The sequence below is a fragment of the Crocodylus siamensis genome, chromosome 4, assembly GCF_052110815.1.
Source record: "Crocodylus siamensis isolate JL-2025a chromosome 4, ASM5211081v1, whole genome shotgun sequence".
Lineage (NCBI taxonomy): Eukaryota > Metazoa > Chordata > Crocodylia > Crocodylidae > Crocodylus > Crocodylus siamensis.
The window spans coordinates 168,972,487-168,990,768 of NC_143398.1; the positions used below are offsets into that span (position 1 = coordinate 168,972,487).

Here is an 18,282-nt window from a genome sequence, read left to right on the forward strand (position 1 = left end):
TAATCCTATGGTGATGACTATATCTGGTGCCACAGGCAACCCTTTGACAACATAGAACTTTTGGAACATGACTTTATGCTGATGGTTTTATAAATAATTTGATAAATAATATTTTTACAAATAACGTATATGTATCTCTTAGGTCTGCATGAAGCTCCAATCTGATTTTGATTTGGCCCAATTCGGTGGCCGAACCTCCAGATCTGAATCTAATCAGGAGATCCTTTAATCTCTCCAAATCGAATTAGAACCCTCCAAATGGATTCGGAGAGATTCAATAATTCAGACATAGACACAGCTTTAAATGTTTTTCTCCATACCACAAGGTACCAGGCAGCTAGTGAATGCTGAGATGCTGGGCTGGATGAAGCATCCCACAGGAGTATTTGGGAGGGTGGGGGGATGCATACTTGGCTGTGGACCTGGAAGTGGACTAGAAGCACTTCTGGTCCACTTCCGTGTCCACCACAGAGTGTAAAAGGGACGCTCCCACTGGCTCGGCAACTGGTGCCTCCTTGGTCCGGGGAGGCACCCGAGGTCCCCTGTGGCTGATTTTGTGGAGCCATTGGGGTGTGACATGGCCCCCCGCCCCACCCCCCGTGTGCTAGGTGCCAGACCCAGAAATACTTCTGGTCCACTTCTGGGTCTGGTGCCAAGCACTTTGGGGGGCGGGGGTGGGGTGTGCTCCTGTGGGATGCTCCATCCACCCCACCATCTCAGTGTTCACAAGCCATGTCTGGTACCTCATGATACGTAGAAAAAACATTGAAAGCTGTGTCTGTGGCTGAATAGCTGATTCCCTGAATCGGCATCGAATCTTTAGATTTGGATTCGGCCAGATTGAATTGGGACACTGATCCGAATCAGTGCATTGTCACTGTCCCCCGATTCAACCCAAATCTGAATCAAATACAACCCGTTTTGCACACCCCTAGTATCTATATAGTACAACATAATATGACTTTATTCATGATTTCATTTGTATTATTGATATATACTATGACCAATATAGGGATAAGTGGTGTTGACAGAGGAGACTGTTAACATGAAAACACTAGCGTTAGGGCTGCGTGTAGCTTCGATAGCAGATTTGATTTGCAGGAAATTCAGCTTGATTTTTGGGGGTGGGGACTGAATCTGAATTGAATTGGGAGACTAATTAAAAGCTCTGAATCAATTCATGGCATCCAGATTGTTCCGGAAAAGATTCAGGTGTGTTGGATATTCTGCCAAAGACTGAACAGGCAGCTGATATGGGCATGGCAGTGCTGGGATCGGGGACTCTGCCCTGCTGCCACTTACCCAGATGGGGGTGGGATGCAGGCGTGACTCGCTCCAGGCAGAAGTAGGCAAGTGGCAGCAGGGCATAGCCCCTGTTCCCAGCACTGCTGTACCTGCATCCCATGCCCCACCCCATCCCTGCCAGGCGCAGCAATACTGGGAGCAGGAGCTATGCCCTGCTGCTGCCTGGAGCAAGCTGTGCCTGCATCATGGGGGGGGGGGGGGCCCACCCTGTGCTGACGGGGCAAGCAGCAGCAGGTCATAGCCCCTGTTTCAAGTGCTACCATGCCAGCCTCAGCGCTGGGAACCGGGACTCTGCTCTGCTGCCACTTCCCAGCTGGTCCAAGAGGGCATGGGATGTGGGAGCGGTAGTGCTCATAACAGGGGCTATGTCCTGCTGTCATTTGCCCAGCCAGTGCCGGGGCAGGGAGGATTGTGATGCAAGTGCAGCTTGCTCTGCCTGCATCAGTGCTGGGAGGGGGACTCTGCCCGGCTGCTGCTTGCCCTTCCCTCACACCAGCTAGCATGGGATGCGGTCACAGCAACACTTGGAGTGGGGGCTTTGCCCTGCTGCTGCTTGTCCCCTTCTGCCCAGAGCAAGCAACGTCCACATTTCCCTCTCCCACCCTCCCATCCCAGCTGGGCAAGTGGAAGCAGGGCACAGACCCTGCTTAGAGGGCTGCAGTGCCCACATCTTGCCCCCACTCCATCCCTCCTCACTGAGTAACATGTTCCTCTGCCCCAGCTGGGCAGTTTTATCTTAGCCTCAACCCCAACAGATTTACCAGCTGGAGGCAGCAGTCACCTGCCTGTTTAGTCTATGGCTGAATCTCCAAAGCGGTGCCAAATCTTTTGGATGTGATTCAGCCGAATCAAATTGGGACAGTGATTTAGAATCTCCAAATTGAATCGGTGCTTCTGAGTCAGCCGAATTCGAAGCGAATACTTGCCACTTCACATGGGCCTAGGAAGCATGTGCAAACTTACCTTCAAATGTTAAAAAGAAAAACCACCCCCCGACTTCCAAATTTAGATGGAGTTGCTCCTATTCATGGAAGGACTTTGCTTGCTTCACTGCATGAAATAATTGGATCTTTATTGGTGTTCTCTCTCTCTCTCTCTCTGGTTCTCTCTAACAAAGTTAAATTAATTTAGATGACTTTATTTTTTACTTAAAAGACTGTCCAATTCAGGCAGCAGCAGGATATAGTTACTACATTGCATGTGGTTGTGTTTTTAAGCTAAACAAAACATGAACTGGCTGAGGAGAAAAACCCCCCCAAACCATTTGGTATGTAGCTTGACAGCATATAAAATGCAAATGCTGGCATCATCAACTATGGCAGTGGAATATAGCGTGTTAAGTGCTTGCAATGTCAGTATAGATTCCAGACCAAGTTTAACTTTTAAAATATTTGCAAAGACTCTGGACTGCATAAGTCTCTTGAAGTCTTCTCTTTCACGTTTAAAAAAAATGGATCTTTAAAAGACAACATGCTCATGTATTATAACTGAAATATATGCTCTCTAACCTTTTACTCTTAGAATCATTGTTCAATCGGAGGGTGGAGGAGAAATCCAAAGACCTGCTTTTCACTCCCTTAGGCTGGCATCACAGCAATCTGGATCTGTTGAGGGAAGAGAATGGGGAGAAACAAGCCATGGAGAGGCTGCTGTAAGTTAAAATGCATCAAAGGGGCAGGCTTTGGGTAAAATCTTCAGAAGCCTTCCTGTTAGGCTAATTTTCACTGATCTTTTATTTTTAAGGGGGACTTGCATTTTATCTAAAACAGGATTTAAAAATCAAGTGCACTACTTTTAACTTACAGGGCTATGCTTAAAAATACTAGAAATGTTTAGCAAGAAGTAATCTACTAGTAATTTTAGAACCAGACAAAGAATTAATGTGGAATACTCCTGATGCTGGGAGAGGTAGAGGGGGTGTGCTGGAGGTAAGGTATTTTTCAAACTACTTGCTGCTTAGTATTTAAAAATGCAGAAATGTTCATATACTGCTTCATTAGTACTCCCACTTAATCACTTCAATTCTTTTCAGCTCTGCTAATCATAACCACATGATGGCACTGCTTCAGCAACTGCTCTACAATGAGTCACTGTCCCTCTCCTGGAGGGACATTATTGTGCCAGTGGTCTGCCAGGTGGTTCAGACCGTCAGACCTGATGTCAAGAACAGAGATGATGATATGGATATCCGCCAGTTTGTCCATATAAAAAAAGTAAGCTCAGTGCCTGGGAGCCTTCTGGGTGTTATACTGTAGGTAGTTTATTGCTCATGTTAACTCCTGCATAATTAGCAGGTATTCCTTTACACTAGGCACAGTGACTTCCCATGATGAGGAAACATCTTCAGGGGGCAGTATATCCAGTGTTAGAAGATATGCTGATGACTACAATACCTGAAACTGCTTTCAGTTGCACAGATGTGATTATGGGCCTTTAAAATAGGCACTTTAGAGTAATGGTTCTCAACCTTTTTCAGACCAGGACCTTTGGGTTGTGACCTACGCATTGAGAAATGCTGCTTTAGAGGGACACCATGAGACTGGGACATTGAATTACATAGAGCTGCTTTGATTTAAGGATGCCAAGCACAGACAGTTTCTTACTGGAAATCTTTCTTGGTAGACCCACCATCTATTTGGGTAACGATGTAGGACAGGGGTCAGCAGGCGCATGGTGAGCGTGACCATTTTGCTTGGCATGTCGTGGCCAGCCCTGGCTCCAGGAAGCTGCTGCCATTGACAGAGCCCGGGCTGCTCCGAGCAGGGCTTGCAGCATCCTAGCTGCCTGCTGGGAGCAGCCTGGGATCCCAGCTGGAAGCGGCTCCCCAGAGCTGGGGTAGCTGCAGCTGGGAGGCTCCAAACAGCTGTGCCAGGCTCTGGCACCAGGTCTGCACCGGCGCATGTAGGCGTGCCTCAGAGTGGGCGGTGGGAGCAGGGCCTGAGGCAGTGCAGCCCCCATCTCTTCCCCCGCTCCCAGCACAGAGGTGACGAGCCCAGCACAGCTGTTTGTAGCTGGCCCACTGCCGGTGTGGAACTGGTGCCAAAGCCTGGCACAGCTGTTTGGAGCCTCCTGGCAGCAGGTCTGGGGGCCAGGGGCTGTGGGTGGGGGGCAAGGGCACAAGCAGGGCATCCTGCCATGTACCCCTTGCCCTCACTCTGTTTTTCTGCCATGCTGGCACTCTGGCACCTTCCAAGGTAGGCGCTGTAGTGTTTTTTGGCACTCTGGCCAAAAAACGTTGCCTACCCTGATGTAGGATTTGGAGGTGATGTGTACAAACTTTTGCAGACAGTCCGATGCAGTCTTTTTTGGGTCACACACTTGTTGCACCCTCCTCTGCTGGCACTATTACGGGTTGATGAGCAGCTCTCCAGTCTATGGATGCAGCTTGCACCTCTGGATTTCCATAAGAGCATACTTGAAATGTGCCTGTAGGCAGATAAAATATTCTGAAGACTTGTTTAGCATCACTTGGTGTTCTTGCACTTTAATGTACAGGCAGCCCTTGACTTGCAACATTTTGAGCTGCAACATTTCACACTAGCAACGTTTATAAATTGACACCCTGTTTCAACTTTCTGATGTCAGCCACACCAGCGAACAAGTTTGCTGCATTGCCCATCTCCCTGGAGAACATCTGTCCAAACTTTTGTGCACGCTTTCTTTAAGAAAGCAGACAAGACTCCAGAAAAACCTGCAGCTAAGACTCCAGCCAAGAGCCCTTCAAAAAGTTCAGCAAAATCACCTCAAAGTCCTTCCAAATCAATATAATTGCTATTTACAATATAAATACATTAATGTAGCTACATTACTCATCTATAATTGATTGAATACAAAATTCTGGGTTATTTTTGGTGAAAATAGGGTATTGAGCCTTGGAAACCAATACCCCATTTATAACATTGTTTCCTATGGGGAAAATCAGTTCTGAGTTCCAGTATGTCATAAGTCTGAGGACTGCCTGTAGTAACTAGTATTTCGCTGACTTCCACAGAATTTAGGCCATTTAGAAACTGCCGTGTCAGGTCCTCTTTTTGCTAACTTTTTTCTACATGGTGGAGGTAATATATTGCTGATTACTTGTCTTTTTAAAAAAATATGTGCATACCTAATAGGGCCCAAAACCCTAAAACTGAAATCGATTTTTAGGATGACAGATACTGTCACTCATCCATCCGAACTTGGGAGAAATGTATATACTATAGAATAATGCCTGATGGTTCATTTCTGTTTCCTTTGCCAATTGACAGTTTACATACTGTAAAATAAGCTTTTTTTAGCAACTTTTTTGCATGTTATGCTAACCAAGAAAGTAAAGAGATCAAGTGAATATGTAACAGTTCTTAATTCTTTCTGTCTTAGATCCCAGGCGGAAAGAAGTTTGACTCTATGGTGGTAAATGGCTTTGTTTGTACCAAAAATGTTGCACACAAGAAGGTAATGGTGTTTCTTTTATAGTCTCTATTCTTGTCAGCAGATCTTAAGATATCATACACAAAAGGATAATTTTATCTCGGTAGCTGATGTATGCTGAGAGCAGGTGTACATGTTTCCTGATCTGAAAACCTTTCCCTGAAGGGGTTGTGGTGACTTGGCATTAAATATTGAATCATCCAGTGGAAAGTGCCTGTATATTTTACTTGCTTTCAAAGCTGTTCCCTTGTAGCTCAAGGGTTTTAATGAGAACACTGGCTGATGTACTTGAGGAAGAGTCAAAATACAACACTTTTTTTTTTTATATATAAAAAAAAAAACAAAAACTTTTTTAATGAGCTGTGTAGGAATTACTGGAGAGCACTTCTTTGTAGTCCCTTTCAGTGGCAGATGGTAAAATAAGCTTCTAAAACATGGCAAGAGGTCAGACTGGCGAGTGTCTGACCTCGCACACTGTAACTTGGGTAGTTGTGGAACACTTAAATTGCATTGGTCTCATAGGAAAGGTGTCTGCCAGGAACTGGTTTGTTGGCTTTCTCGTTGCAGAGCAGTAATTATTGTGTAGTACAAATGGAATTTCAAGGCTTCTCTGCTACTGTATAGCTTAGCAATGTAAAGTCTGGTTCCAGAGTTTCCAATATTCATGACTAATTGTGTGAAAAGTGGTTGCAAAACTTCAGCTTTGCTTGTTTGACACATCTGAGTAACTAAGGGGAGGAGTCTCAAAGATTTGTGGAAGGAATATTAAGAGGAGCTGAAATCTGATTTGTCTTGTTCTTTCTCCCCTGTCTGTCTTTATGTAATTAATTATCTAGATGAACTCCTGTATTAAAAATCCCAAAATTCTTCTACTGAAGTGTTCCATCGAATACCTTTACCGGGAGGAAACAAAGTTCACCTGTATAGACCCTATTGTTCTCCAGGTAAGAACATTTCCTTCTGTTTCTTTGTTTCATATTGTTTGGATTAGTCTAATGACCGTCTTAAAAAAACAAAAAACAAAATTAGTGGTCAGTATGCATGTAATTCAGTTCCAGTTCTTTGGAGGGTGGTTGGAAATAATTTGGTCACGGGGGAATAAAATAACTGAGCTGCTTCAGACAGTATTTCAGAAAAGTTAAAGCAAATGTATACTTGCCCCTCTAGCTTATATCTTTTCATTGATTGAGGGGGGAGGTCTTGCACGACAAATAACGGTGCTCCAAAAAAATGAGTATACAATATTTACATAATGTCAAAGAATTTCCTGTTTTTTAAAAAAAAAAAGTTGACAGGCCTGGTTTCTTTCCTGTCTCTTTCTTTCTTTTTTTGTTGGGGGGAAGTTGCTGGGGTGTCTGAAGAGCGGTAGAAAAATGGATGAACCTTAGGGCCAGAAAAAAGAACAGCAGTTGAAAATGAACAAACCTGTACGTGTCTGTCTACTAGGAATTGATAATACTTAATCTAATGCAGTTGAGAACAAAGGCTGCTTTGTGTCCATTCTTTTGCTATTATGAGAAGATTTTATGGTTTTAGTACTTAAATTAGTGTAGCTGCTGCTTTTTCCAAAGGTGAAGTATAGGAAGGGAAAAGCAAAAGTTTTGGTTTGTGGTGATGTTTTGAGCCTTTGCTTTTAATCAGTCTGTTGGTCAGGTGGCAGTGTGTAATATACTTGTTAATTGATATTTGTAAGGAGATGATGAAAGCATATTGCAAGTGGTGATTTTAATACCTGGTAGCACAAAAATGTAAATATTAACCGTAGAACTTCAAAATTTTGCATTGATGTGCAATAGCTTAAGTGGCAGGGGTGTATAGTGGCTTTTTGGGGTTGTGGGAGGGATCTATGCCTTGTGTTTAACAGAGAAGTACTGCAGTGAGGATCAAAAAGCTTTCTCAAGCAGTTGATGTTGAGAGTGGGTCTCAGCACATGCAATTGTCTCATGAAATCATAGGACCCCTCTATAACTGATCAGCATGTTTTGTCAGGAGAAGCAAACCATGGATCATCTCCTGAGATGCCCTGTAGCACCACAGTGCACGTCACAAAAGTTGGCAACACCAACACCAGAAGCACTGCCGTATGCACATATTGGTAGTATACAGTATAGAAAGGTTGGACTAGAAACATGATAAAGAAGACTGAGCTATCCTGAATAAAAATTCTTTTTCAGTTTTGCTTTCAGCAGTTCCTCCTCCCTCACTGCATATTTCTTTCCTATCCCCTATAAATATGGAAATAGCCCTAATTTCAAGGGGTGCTTTTTAAAAAAAAATAAAGGCTTTAAAAAACAAAACAAAACAAAACAAGAAAACTATATTGGCATGGGATAGATATATTAAAGTAACTGTTGAAATATGCATAAGACCCTCTTGTTTCCTGTCCCCTGTAAATATGGAGAGGGAGGAGGGACTGCTTAAAGCAAATTGAAATAGAATTTTATTAGAGGATAGCTTAAAATCAGCTGCTTGTGAAAGCTTTTTGATCCTTGCTGCAATACTAACAGCAGTGGCCGGAGGAGCTAGCAGAAGATATGGGAGAACCAGCATAAATTAAAGGGCAACAGTAACAGGTATTAAAAGACTGCACAATGCTCCCTAGTGGTAGATTCTGGCAAAAAGAAAATACTTAGTCAGATGACCAAAATCCAAAACAGTTAGTTACGGCACATTGAGTCTGTTTTGGGCTTGTCATCTGGCTTGCAATTTGTATGCCAATAGTAGTTAGTGGCAACCTAGGCTTTAGGTCTTTGGCAGGGCTGTAAATATGCCAGCTTCATTGTCAAGCATGCAACCTATTCCCATGCAATACCACCTCAACAGTGAACCTTTTGTTAATAACTTTGTTAAACACCGAAGTTTGGATAGTAAAGGTTAGAGCTGATGAAGGATGTGGGCATTGCAGTCTCCAATGTTTAATAGTCTAACAAATAACAATTCCCAAGTCAACTACTTGCGTTTTGTGCTTTTGAGGGGTATGCAAAGCAGCTGGTGCATTGATGAATTGCCTAGAGCCATAAATAATGTCAAGTAAATGTCAACACTTGTATATTTAAGAGCTCACCCTTGAAATGTGTCTGAGAATTGCCCTGCTAATGGGGATTTGACTTTGCCATCTTGATGACACAATTAACATTTGGCCAAGTGATGATGAGAGCTGTATGGCAACTGGAAATAGGTTTTAACATAGAGAAAATTCCATTCCATTCTGGAACAGAAGTGAGTGAATTCCTGTGAGTCAAAAATCTGAGACCTGACTTAAATCAGTAGGGTAGGCACGAGAAGATTTACTTCTCCCCCCTCCCCCCCCTCCTTCCATTTGGGCTCATTAGATAAAGGAATAGCTTTTATCTAGGAAGGGTGGAGATTTTTAAAAGCGGATTACCTACACCAGGGGTCAACATCATTTTTGGGCACATTGCTGAAAACACCCACAACTTTGACTTATAAAATATTGGCATACTAGGAGCAGATAGTGGGGAGTGGCGAGGGGCCTGATCCTTGTTGTGGCAGCATGACCCCAGCCCCTTCCCCATTGTCCCACCCACAAGGCACACAGGCACCCATAACGAACAATGAGTTGGGTTGGGGCTCTGCAGACTCTCTGGTGCAGTTGCTTGCAACCTCCTGGCTGCCTACCATTTTATAATTATAACCTTCTTGCATAAGGACTGAAAAGTTTCACTGTAATGCACTAATGGTGACAGGTGGCATTCTTTTACATGATGCCCTGTACTGGATTGTATTCTAATATGAGGCTGTTGACAGAAGATATTGCAGTCTCCCTTTGTGATTATGACATATCAATTATGACATATCAAAGTAACAACTAGGCTGCTCAAGGGACATGGTGAACATTAATGTTTTATGATGAAGTTAGAAAGGGGGACGGGGATAGCTGGTTCCTCTGTTCTGCACTGGGCTTTCAGATAATGGTAGTAAATTAATTTTATGAAGGAATTGTAAAAATCCAGGTATTACCTTTTTATTCAATGCCCTGCTAACTCAGAGGTCTAAGTATCAACTTGACAGGGGTTTTTTTTTTTTTTTTTCCTGACATTTTTTCTGTCTGTTCTCCTCCTTTCTGTCATAGGAAAGGGAGTTCTTGAAGAACTATGTGCAGCGGATAGTAGATGTCAGACCTAATTTGGTCCTAGTTGAAAAGACTGTATCTCGAATTGCCCAAGACATGCTGCTGGAACATGGCATCACTCTGGTTATCAATGTCAAGCCAGTAAGTGCTTCAGCACAAGCTCAACTAATACTATAATAAATTTAAAGTATCGTGATGTTGGTCGACTGACTGACTCTCTTTTTTCCAATAATGGGGTATGGAATTCTTGTATTAAACCAGATAAAATGCAGTGAAATCCAGGGTTCATGTACATATTGGCAGCATTACAGTAATGTAATAATAAGCTATTTGTTTCAACTGTGAAGTAAACCAGGAGCCTTCAAAGAAAGGGCTTGTCTGTATGTTCCTTAATTTGCTCTTGGAAAACACACGACTAACTTTAGTATAGGTGATCCAGTTTGGAGTACATTGTACTGTGTTTTCATAAGTTGATGGTGTTTAATGCCTTACTGTTTTGCATCCTCTCTTTCTCATTTATGTTCTTTTATTACTTTATCCACTTTTCCAGCAAGTATTAGACCGGGTGAGTCGGATGACCCAAGGAGACCTGGTGATGTCAATGGATCAATTGTTGACCAAACCACACTTGGGAACCTGTCACAAATTTTACATGCAAGTGTTCCAGCTACCTAATGGTAAGTACAACTCAGATGCCATAGCTAGTTTGCCTAAGGGTAATTGCTAGGACTGTGCGAAATAGCTGTGTTTTGGTTAGTTTTAAGATTTGGACAGTGATTAGTTTCAGATCACTGCCCTATTTCATTTCGGCTGAATTTTGTTTTGGAGATTTGGCTCTGAATCTCCTCCGAAATCTGTTTTGAATGGGCTGCAAGGGAAGCTTCACACAGCCCTACCTACCCAGCTGGCAAAGATTCGGGGCTGGGGCCTGCAGGGCCCCAGTGAGGAGCAGGATGGGGGCCATGGGTGGCTCATCCAGGGAAGGGGGAGGACTGCTGCCCTCCCATGCAGGTGAGCAGTCCTCTTTTTCTCCCCCCCCACCCCCCAATGGAACTCTGATCCCTGTCACACCAGGTTGCAAGGCAGGGAAGCTTCACAGAGCAACTTGGCTCTTCAGGGAGCAGACATCTGTGCTGGGGGTCTCCTCACCGCCACTGCCCACCCCATGCTGCCCCAGTGATGTGGGGCTGCCTGGGGTAGGTAGCAGCAGTGAGGAGACCGCGGTGCAGATCTTTGCACCCTGCAGAGCCAGGTTGCGCAGCAGGGACTCCTTAGCCCCCTGGGTAGATTTCCCCCAGCTCTTCCCAGGGGGTGCAGGCCCCTGGATCTGCATGTCAGGTTTCAGCAGGCTGCTGTTGCAGGTTGAGGCCAGTGGCAAGCACCACAGTCTTCCCGGCACTCAAACTCCGAAGTTCTCCAAAATGTTTTGTAGTCTTCCAGTTAGTTTCAGAGTTGTTTCAGAGCCCTCTATTTTGAGTCAGATTCAGTGTTTTGGGTGCAAAACAGCCCGAAACAGCTCAAAAACAAAAAGGCTGCCAACATTTTACACGGCTCTAATAGTTGCTACTTAAAGTACAATATCCAGCAGAGCAATTTTTAAATTGTTAAACAGGAAGAGAATGTAGCAAAGCTGGACTTCTTGTTACAATGAGAGAAATAACTAGTTGCACAACAGAGGCATTTTTTTCTGTACAACTTCAGATCGTGTCTGTTTACATTGGGTTCCCAGGCATGGAGAACATTCTAAGAGAAGTGAGAAACTATATTTGGGAGGAGAACCAGCAACACTGGCAGCTTTTTCCCCTACTTGGAGCTCATTACTACAAAAAGAGAGGCTGGTCAAGCAAGCAAAAACATTGTCTTATGTCAGCTTAGTTTTTAACATAGTCCAATTGGTTTTTAAACCCTGGTCCAGTTTTTCTTTCTTTTCATGGGTCACCTGTTGGGTGTAACAACTTGCATTTCATCCTTGGAGTGCTAATTTGGAACTTAAAGCAAATGCTTTCAGACTTTATAGTTTCATACCTTCTAGGGTTGGAAGGGACCTGAGCAGATCGAGTCTGACCCCCTGCCATGGCAGGAAAGAGTGCTGGGGTCAAATGACCCCAGCAAGGTGTACATCTAGCCTTCTTTTAAAGACCCTCCCCCCGGGTAGGAGCCAGCACCACTTCTCTCGGAAGTTGGTTCCAGATCCTAGCCGCCCTGAGAGAGAGGTAGCGCCTCCTGATATCTAGCCTAAATCTACCCTCTGCTGCCTTGTGACTGTTATTTCTAGTCACTCCTGGTAGTGCTTGGGGGGAACAGGGACTCCCACAATGCCTGCTGGTCCCCTCTGACTAGTTTGTAACAGGCCACTAGATCCCCCCCTCAGCCTTCTCTTCTGGAGGCTGAACAGGTTCAGGTCCCATAGCCTCTCCTTGTAGGGCCTGCCTTGCTGCCCCCTGATTAGGTGAGCGGCCCTCCTCTGGACCCTCTCCATGTTGTCCACATCCCTCTTGAAGTGCAGTGCCCAGAACTGGATGCAGTACTTCAGCTGCAGCCTGACCAGTGCTGCATGCATAGAGGGGGAGTATCACCTCCTTGGACCTGCTTGAGATGCATCTGTGGATGCAGGACAAGGTACGGTTGGCTTTCCTGACTGCCTCCACACACTGCTGGCCCATGTTCATCTTGGAGTCAATAATGACTCCAAGATCCTTTTTTGCCCCGTACTGACAAGAAGGGAGATCCCCAACCTGTAGGTATAGTGCCGGTTGTTCCTCCCCAGGTGCATCACTTTGCACTTGTTGGTGTTGAATCCTATCCTATTCTCATCTGCCCACCCCTGTAACCTGTCTAGGTCTGATTTGCAGCCTATTCTTCCCTTCTAGCATGCCCACATCCCCCCACATCTTAGTGTCATCAGCAAATTTGAACAGGGTTCTTATTACCCCCTTGTCCAAGTCACTGATGAAGATGTTGAACAGTGTGGGCCTGAGGAACCCCACTGCCCACATCCCTCCAGGTCAAAAATGACCCATCCACCACCACTCTGGGTGCGGCCCTCCAGCCAGTTGGCAACCCAGTTGACTCTCTGGGTGTCGACACCACAGTCCCCTAGTTTTTCTTAATGAGAACGGGGCGAGAGACAGTGTTGAAGGCCTTCCGAAGTCCAGGAAGACCATGTCCAAAGCTACCCTTGCGTCTAAGGATTTAGTGATCTGGTCATAGAGGGCCACCAGATTGGTCTGACAGGACCTGCTGCTAATGAACCCATGTTGGTTGCCCCAAGCATAATCTCCCCTGCTGGCCCCTCGTGGACATGTGCCAGAATAATTATCTCAAAAAGTTTGCCCAGGATCAAGGTAAGACTAACTGGCCTATAGTTTCCCGGGTATGCCTTCCTCCCCTTTTTGAAGATGGGAACCACATTGGCCCTCTTCCAGTCCTCTGGCACCACACCAGAGCACCACGAGCACTCGTAAAGCCTTGCCAGGGGTCCCGCAGTGACCTCAGCCAATTCCCTCAGTACTCGAGGGTGGAGATCATCTAGACCAGCTGATTTGAATACATCTAGTCCTTCCAGAAGTTCCCTAACTAGTTCCTCGCTAACCCTTGGCCTAGATACGCCTCCCCTGAGATATTGGTTGTCCCTGCTTAGGAAATGCCTGTTTCACCCTACTTGTGTATTCAGTCCTCATTTGACTTAAAATTTCATAGATTTCATAGACATTAGGGCTGGAAGGGACCTCGGGAGATCGAGTCCAGCCCCCTGCCCAAAGGGCAGGAAGTCAGCTGGGGTCATAGGATCCCAGCAAGATAAGCATCCAATTTACTCTTGAAGGTGTTCAATGTAGGCGCTTGAACCACCTCCGCTGGCAGACTGTTCCAGACCTTGGGGGCTCGGACAGTAAAGAAATTCTTCCTTATGTCCAGCCTGAAACGGTCTTGCAGGAGTTTGTGACCGTTCGACCTCGTCATCCCATGGGGCGCTCTGGTGAACAGATGTTCCCCCAGATCCTGGTGGTCACCCCTGATAAACTTGTAGGTGGCCATCAGATCACCCCTGAGCCTGTGCTTTTCCAGGCTAAAGAGTCCCATGGCTCTCAGCCTGTCATCATAAGATCTGTTTTCCTGACCTCTGATCATGCGCGTGGCTCTCCTCTGGACTCTCTCAAGCTTCTCCACATCCTTTTTGAATTGTGGAGCCCAAAACTGGACGCAGTACTCCAGCTGCGGCCTCACTAAGGCCGAGTACAAGGGGAGAATGACGTCCCGGGATTTGCTCGAGAAGCATCTATGGATGCACGCCAGCATTTTGGTCGCTTTACTAGCCGCAGCATCGCATTAGAGGCTCATGTTCGTCTTGTGATAAGGGTGCTGCAGGTTTTTCCTCCCAAGGTGGAGAACCTTGCATTTTTCGGTGTTAAACACCATGAGGTTCTCGTCTGCCCATTTGCTGAGCTTGTCCAGGTCAGCCTGGATCACCCACCTATCTTCTGGCGTGGATGCTTTGCCCCAAAGTTTGGTGTCATCGACGAGCTTGGCCAGTCCACTCCTGACTCCAATGTCCACATTGTTAATGAAGATGTTGAACAGGATGGGTCCCAGGACAGAGCCTTGAGGGACCCCACTGGTCACAGGGCACCACGATGAGTGACTGCCATCAATTACAACCCTCTGGGTCCGACCACGAAGCCAGTTTCCCAGCCAGCGGATAGTGGTGGAGCCAAAGCCACAACTGGCCAGTTTGGCCAAGAGGTGATCATGAGATACCAGATCAAAAGCTTTTTTTGAAGTCAAGATATATGACATCAATCTCTTCTCCCTTGTCCAGGTGATAGGTCACCTGGTCAGAAGGAAATGAGATTGGTCAAACAAGACCTACCCGCAACAAACCCGTGCTGGCTGTCCCTTAGGATGTTAGCCTGGGCCAGTCCCTCAAGGATGGCCTCCTTAATAAACTTTTCTAAGATCTTCCCCAGGATAGAAGTCAGGCTAATGGGCCTGTAGTTAGCCGGATCCACTCTCCTCCCTTTCTTGAAGATCGGCACCACATTGGCCTTCTTCCAGTCTTCAGGCACTACACCAGAGCACCAGGAGTTTTCAAAGATCTGTGCCAGGGGCTGGGCTATGACGCTCGCCAGCTCCTTGAGTACCCTGGGGTGCAGATTGTCAGGGCCAGCTGACTTGAAGGTATCCAGCTTCTCAAGGTGTTCCTTCACGAGGTCAGCATTGATGGAGGGTAGGGGATCCCCCTCACGCAGATTTCCCTGTCCCATTGCAGGCATGGGCATCCCGTGTGACTGATGAAAGACTGACGCAAAGTACGTATTTAATAGGTTGGCTTTTTCCTGGGCGTCAGTTGTCAGTTGCCCCATCTGGTTTAGCAGGGGTCCAACATTGCCCTTGCTTTTCCTCCGGCTCCCCACATATCTGAAAAAGGACTTTTTGTTGTCCTTGATGCTTGAAGCTAGTTGGAGTTCAGTTGCAGCCTTGGCTTTCCTGGTTTGCTCCCTGCAGGACCGGACCAGCACGGAGTAATCCTCCTTGGAGGTGAATCCCATCCTTTGTAGGCTTTCCTTTTTAGCCACAGTAGGTCCGCTAGGTCCCTGGAGAGCCAGGGGGGCTGCTGTGCCTTCTTGCTGCCTTTCCTCCGTGTTGGAATAGATTTAGCTTGTGCACTGAGGATCGCTTCCTTGAAAAGCAACCACTCTTCTTGAACTCCCAACTCCCTGGGGTCATGGTCCCTGAGGGCCTGACTGACTAGCCTCTTGAGCTAAAATATATAACAACTTACCTTGTAGGAAGAGGAATAGCTTAAGGTATCCTTCCTCCAAAAAAAAAAATCCTAAATTCATACAAGTCAAACCTGGCACCAGATATTGGGTTGGCCCCAGTTTGTCCAGCTAAGCTGTGCCACCAGCCCTGACTTGCATAACAGCTAGCAGTTTGCTACAAAAATAGAATGCAATTTTAATAGGTTGTTTTAACTGTGGAATGGTTTGACATTGGTCTCTTTCTTCTTTCCTTTTTTTGCTAGATCAGACAAAAACCTTAATGTTTTTTGAGGGGTGTCCACCACATTTGGGCTGCACAATCAAGCTACGTGGTGCTGCAGAGTATGAACTGGCCCGAGTGAAGGAGATCCTTATCTTCATGGTCTGTGTGGCTTATCATTCCCAGCTTGAAATCTCTTTCCTCATGGATGAGTTTGCTATGCCCCCCACACTAACTAAAAACAGCTCCTTTCACTCTCTGGTTGAAGAGCAAGAGGATGACATTGAGCAGCAGAACCTATTCAATGGTGAGGAGTGTAGCACATTGATCAGAGATGGTGAACTTTCCTCTGACAAACTACCTGTGATCTCTGAATCTGTCTCTTCTGATGAGGCTGGTTCATTAGAGCAAAGAACATTATTTGAAGATGATGTCCTGCTAGAGTCATCGTCTTTAAAGCAGCAGGAGCACCTTAACACGGAGCCTTCATTTTTAGCATCGAGTTCTTTTGTAGCTCCAATGCTAGAATCGCTGCTGCCCTTCCATGGTTTGGATGAACATCCGGGCACACTGGATGGTCAGCCACTGGAGACTCTGCAGCAGCAAGAGGACCTGCAGGATTCCAAAAGCCATATGAGAGTCTTTAGAGACCCTCTGCAAGATGACACTGGATTGTATGTTGCAGAGGAGGTAACATCCTCTGAGGACAGGCTCAAGGCTTATTCGGCAGCATTTAAACAAGAGCTGAAAGATCTTATTCTCTGCATTTCCCCTGTAATTGCATTCCGTGAACCATTTCTTTTAACTGAGCAGGGCATGAGGTGCCCTACCCGGGAATACTTCCCAGAGCAGGTCTATTGGTCACCACTGCTCAACAAAGAGCATAAGGAACTGGAGAGCAGGCGGAAGAAACAGCTACTGAGGGATCTGTCTGGCTTGCAGGGCATGAATGGAAGTGTCCAAGCCAAAGCGATCCAAATCTTGCCGTCCCATGACTTGGTTAACACTAGAATTGCAGAGCATGTGGGTGATAGCCAAAGTTTGGCCAGAATGCTGGCAGATTACCGGGCAAGAGGTGGAAGAATACAGCAGAAAAATATGGACCCTTTTGCTCAGTATAAGGATGTAGCTGCTGGAAAAGTTGGAGGTAGAAATGAAGATGATGAGAGGGGATTGCTTCAGAGTGAATCCGTATGGTCTCACAAGGTAAGATTTCTAGACTTACTACTTGTTGTCTTTTCCTATCACTAAACTTAAAACAGTCCAGTCCTAATAAAATTGTATTGGACTGAAACACTGTCAGCTTTTGTAACAGTCACATCCTCTAGCCGTCAGCTAGAAATGGGTTGGGGAATGGATTGTAGGTGACAAAACTAACAGAATGGGGAAGCTTGTAAGGCAGGTGTTCCCTGAATCATGTGAAGAGCAAAACTTGATACATCTCATCATTAGTTCACTTTACTTGTCTGATATATTTGGAATTAATTCTAAGGAAGAGATACCAATGGCTTGCCTGTTTCAAAAATATTACTCCATTCTTGTTTGAAAAATAGTCCTCAGAACAAGTGATTGTGAAGCCATAATATTAATTTGAGACTCAGGTTTTTGTACCTCGGGTCATGAAAGGTAACCAAAAATCATAGTGCTAAGAGGTTGTAATTAAGGCACATCAATGGTTAAAATGATTGCAAGGTATGTAATCAGCTGGAGAAGTGTAAAAACCCACTTCTTAAAGAGAGGAAAAAAAAAAAAGAAACATAATTATAGCCTCTCTCAGTTGCACACCAGGAGCTAGAGATGTGACATCTACTTGTATACATGCAAAAAGTTTGGGCAGGGTGGAATGCAAATACTTCATAATTTCATCCAGCTAAAAAAAGCTTTCTGGGTAGCAGTTTGTGGCAGACTGCCAAATCTGGGGAGCAAATTTCTCTAGAGGACCAGATTTGATCTTTGGACTTCTCTTGATACAAGCTGTGGCTAATGGCAAGTGGTAGCAAGCAGAACATCGTCATTCTGGGTTAACTAGTAAATGATTGTTGATCTGCCCTATGACCACAGAAAAAATCTCTTTACCACAGACTGTTTCTTCAGCAGATTTTTATATTTGTTTTTGTTCTGCTGCTTATGTTTGTCAGTTCACAAAGTGGTATATAGGATGGGCCTGGGGAGAGGGAATGGATGAGAATCTACTCTGTATGCTCTGAGATTAGGACATGTTAACCCAAATGTACATTTTAGTGGAGAGCTGCAAGTGTTAATGTATGGGCATACTGCTTATAAAGTATTATAGACTAAAAGCCCATTTCACACTTTTTTTAAAATGGCTTGAGTTTTCTCTCCCTTTAAAATTTCTGTTGCTATTCAGATGTACTAATATTCAATATTACTCATGCAAAAGGTCTAGAGAGGGCTTTAGGATAACTTTTTTTCATTTTCCTCAGAAGATTAACTTTTAGCAAGATGTTTGGTCTTACTTATTTGAAGTTTTTATT

The 18,282-nt window shown here is 45.2% G+C and overlaps 1 protein-coding gene across 4 annotated transcripts in view; it reads left to right on the forward strand.

Annotated features, from left to right (window-relative positions):
- Nucleotides 1-18,282, forward strand: part of PIKFYVE (phosphoinositide kinase, FYVE-type zinc finger containing) — a 100,744-nt gene that overhangs the window by 52,557 nt on the left and 29,905 nt on the right. For all 4 annotated transcript variants that reach the window (XM_090044860.1, XM_090044861.1, XM_090044862.1 and 1 more), the window contains 7 exons: nucleotides 2,827-2,956; nucleotides 3,338-3,518; nucleotides 5,665-5,739; nucleotides 6,552-6,659; nucleotides 9,809-9,949; nucleotides 10,359-10,485; nucleotides 15,831-16,993. In XM_090044860.1, coding sequence (XP_089900986.1) covers nucleotides 2,827-2,956; nucleotides 3,338-3,518; nucleotides 5,665-5,739; nucleotides 6,552-6,659; nucleotides 9,809-9,949; nucleotides 10,359-10,485; nucleotides 15,831-16,993 — 1,925 coding nt within the window. The remainder of the gene's footprint in view (nucleotides 1-2,826; nucleotides 2,957-3,337; nucleotides 3,519-5,664; nucleotides 5,740-6,551; nucleotides 6,660-9,808; nucleotides 9,950-10,358; nucleotides 10,486-15,830; nucleotides 16,994-18,282) is intronic.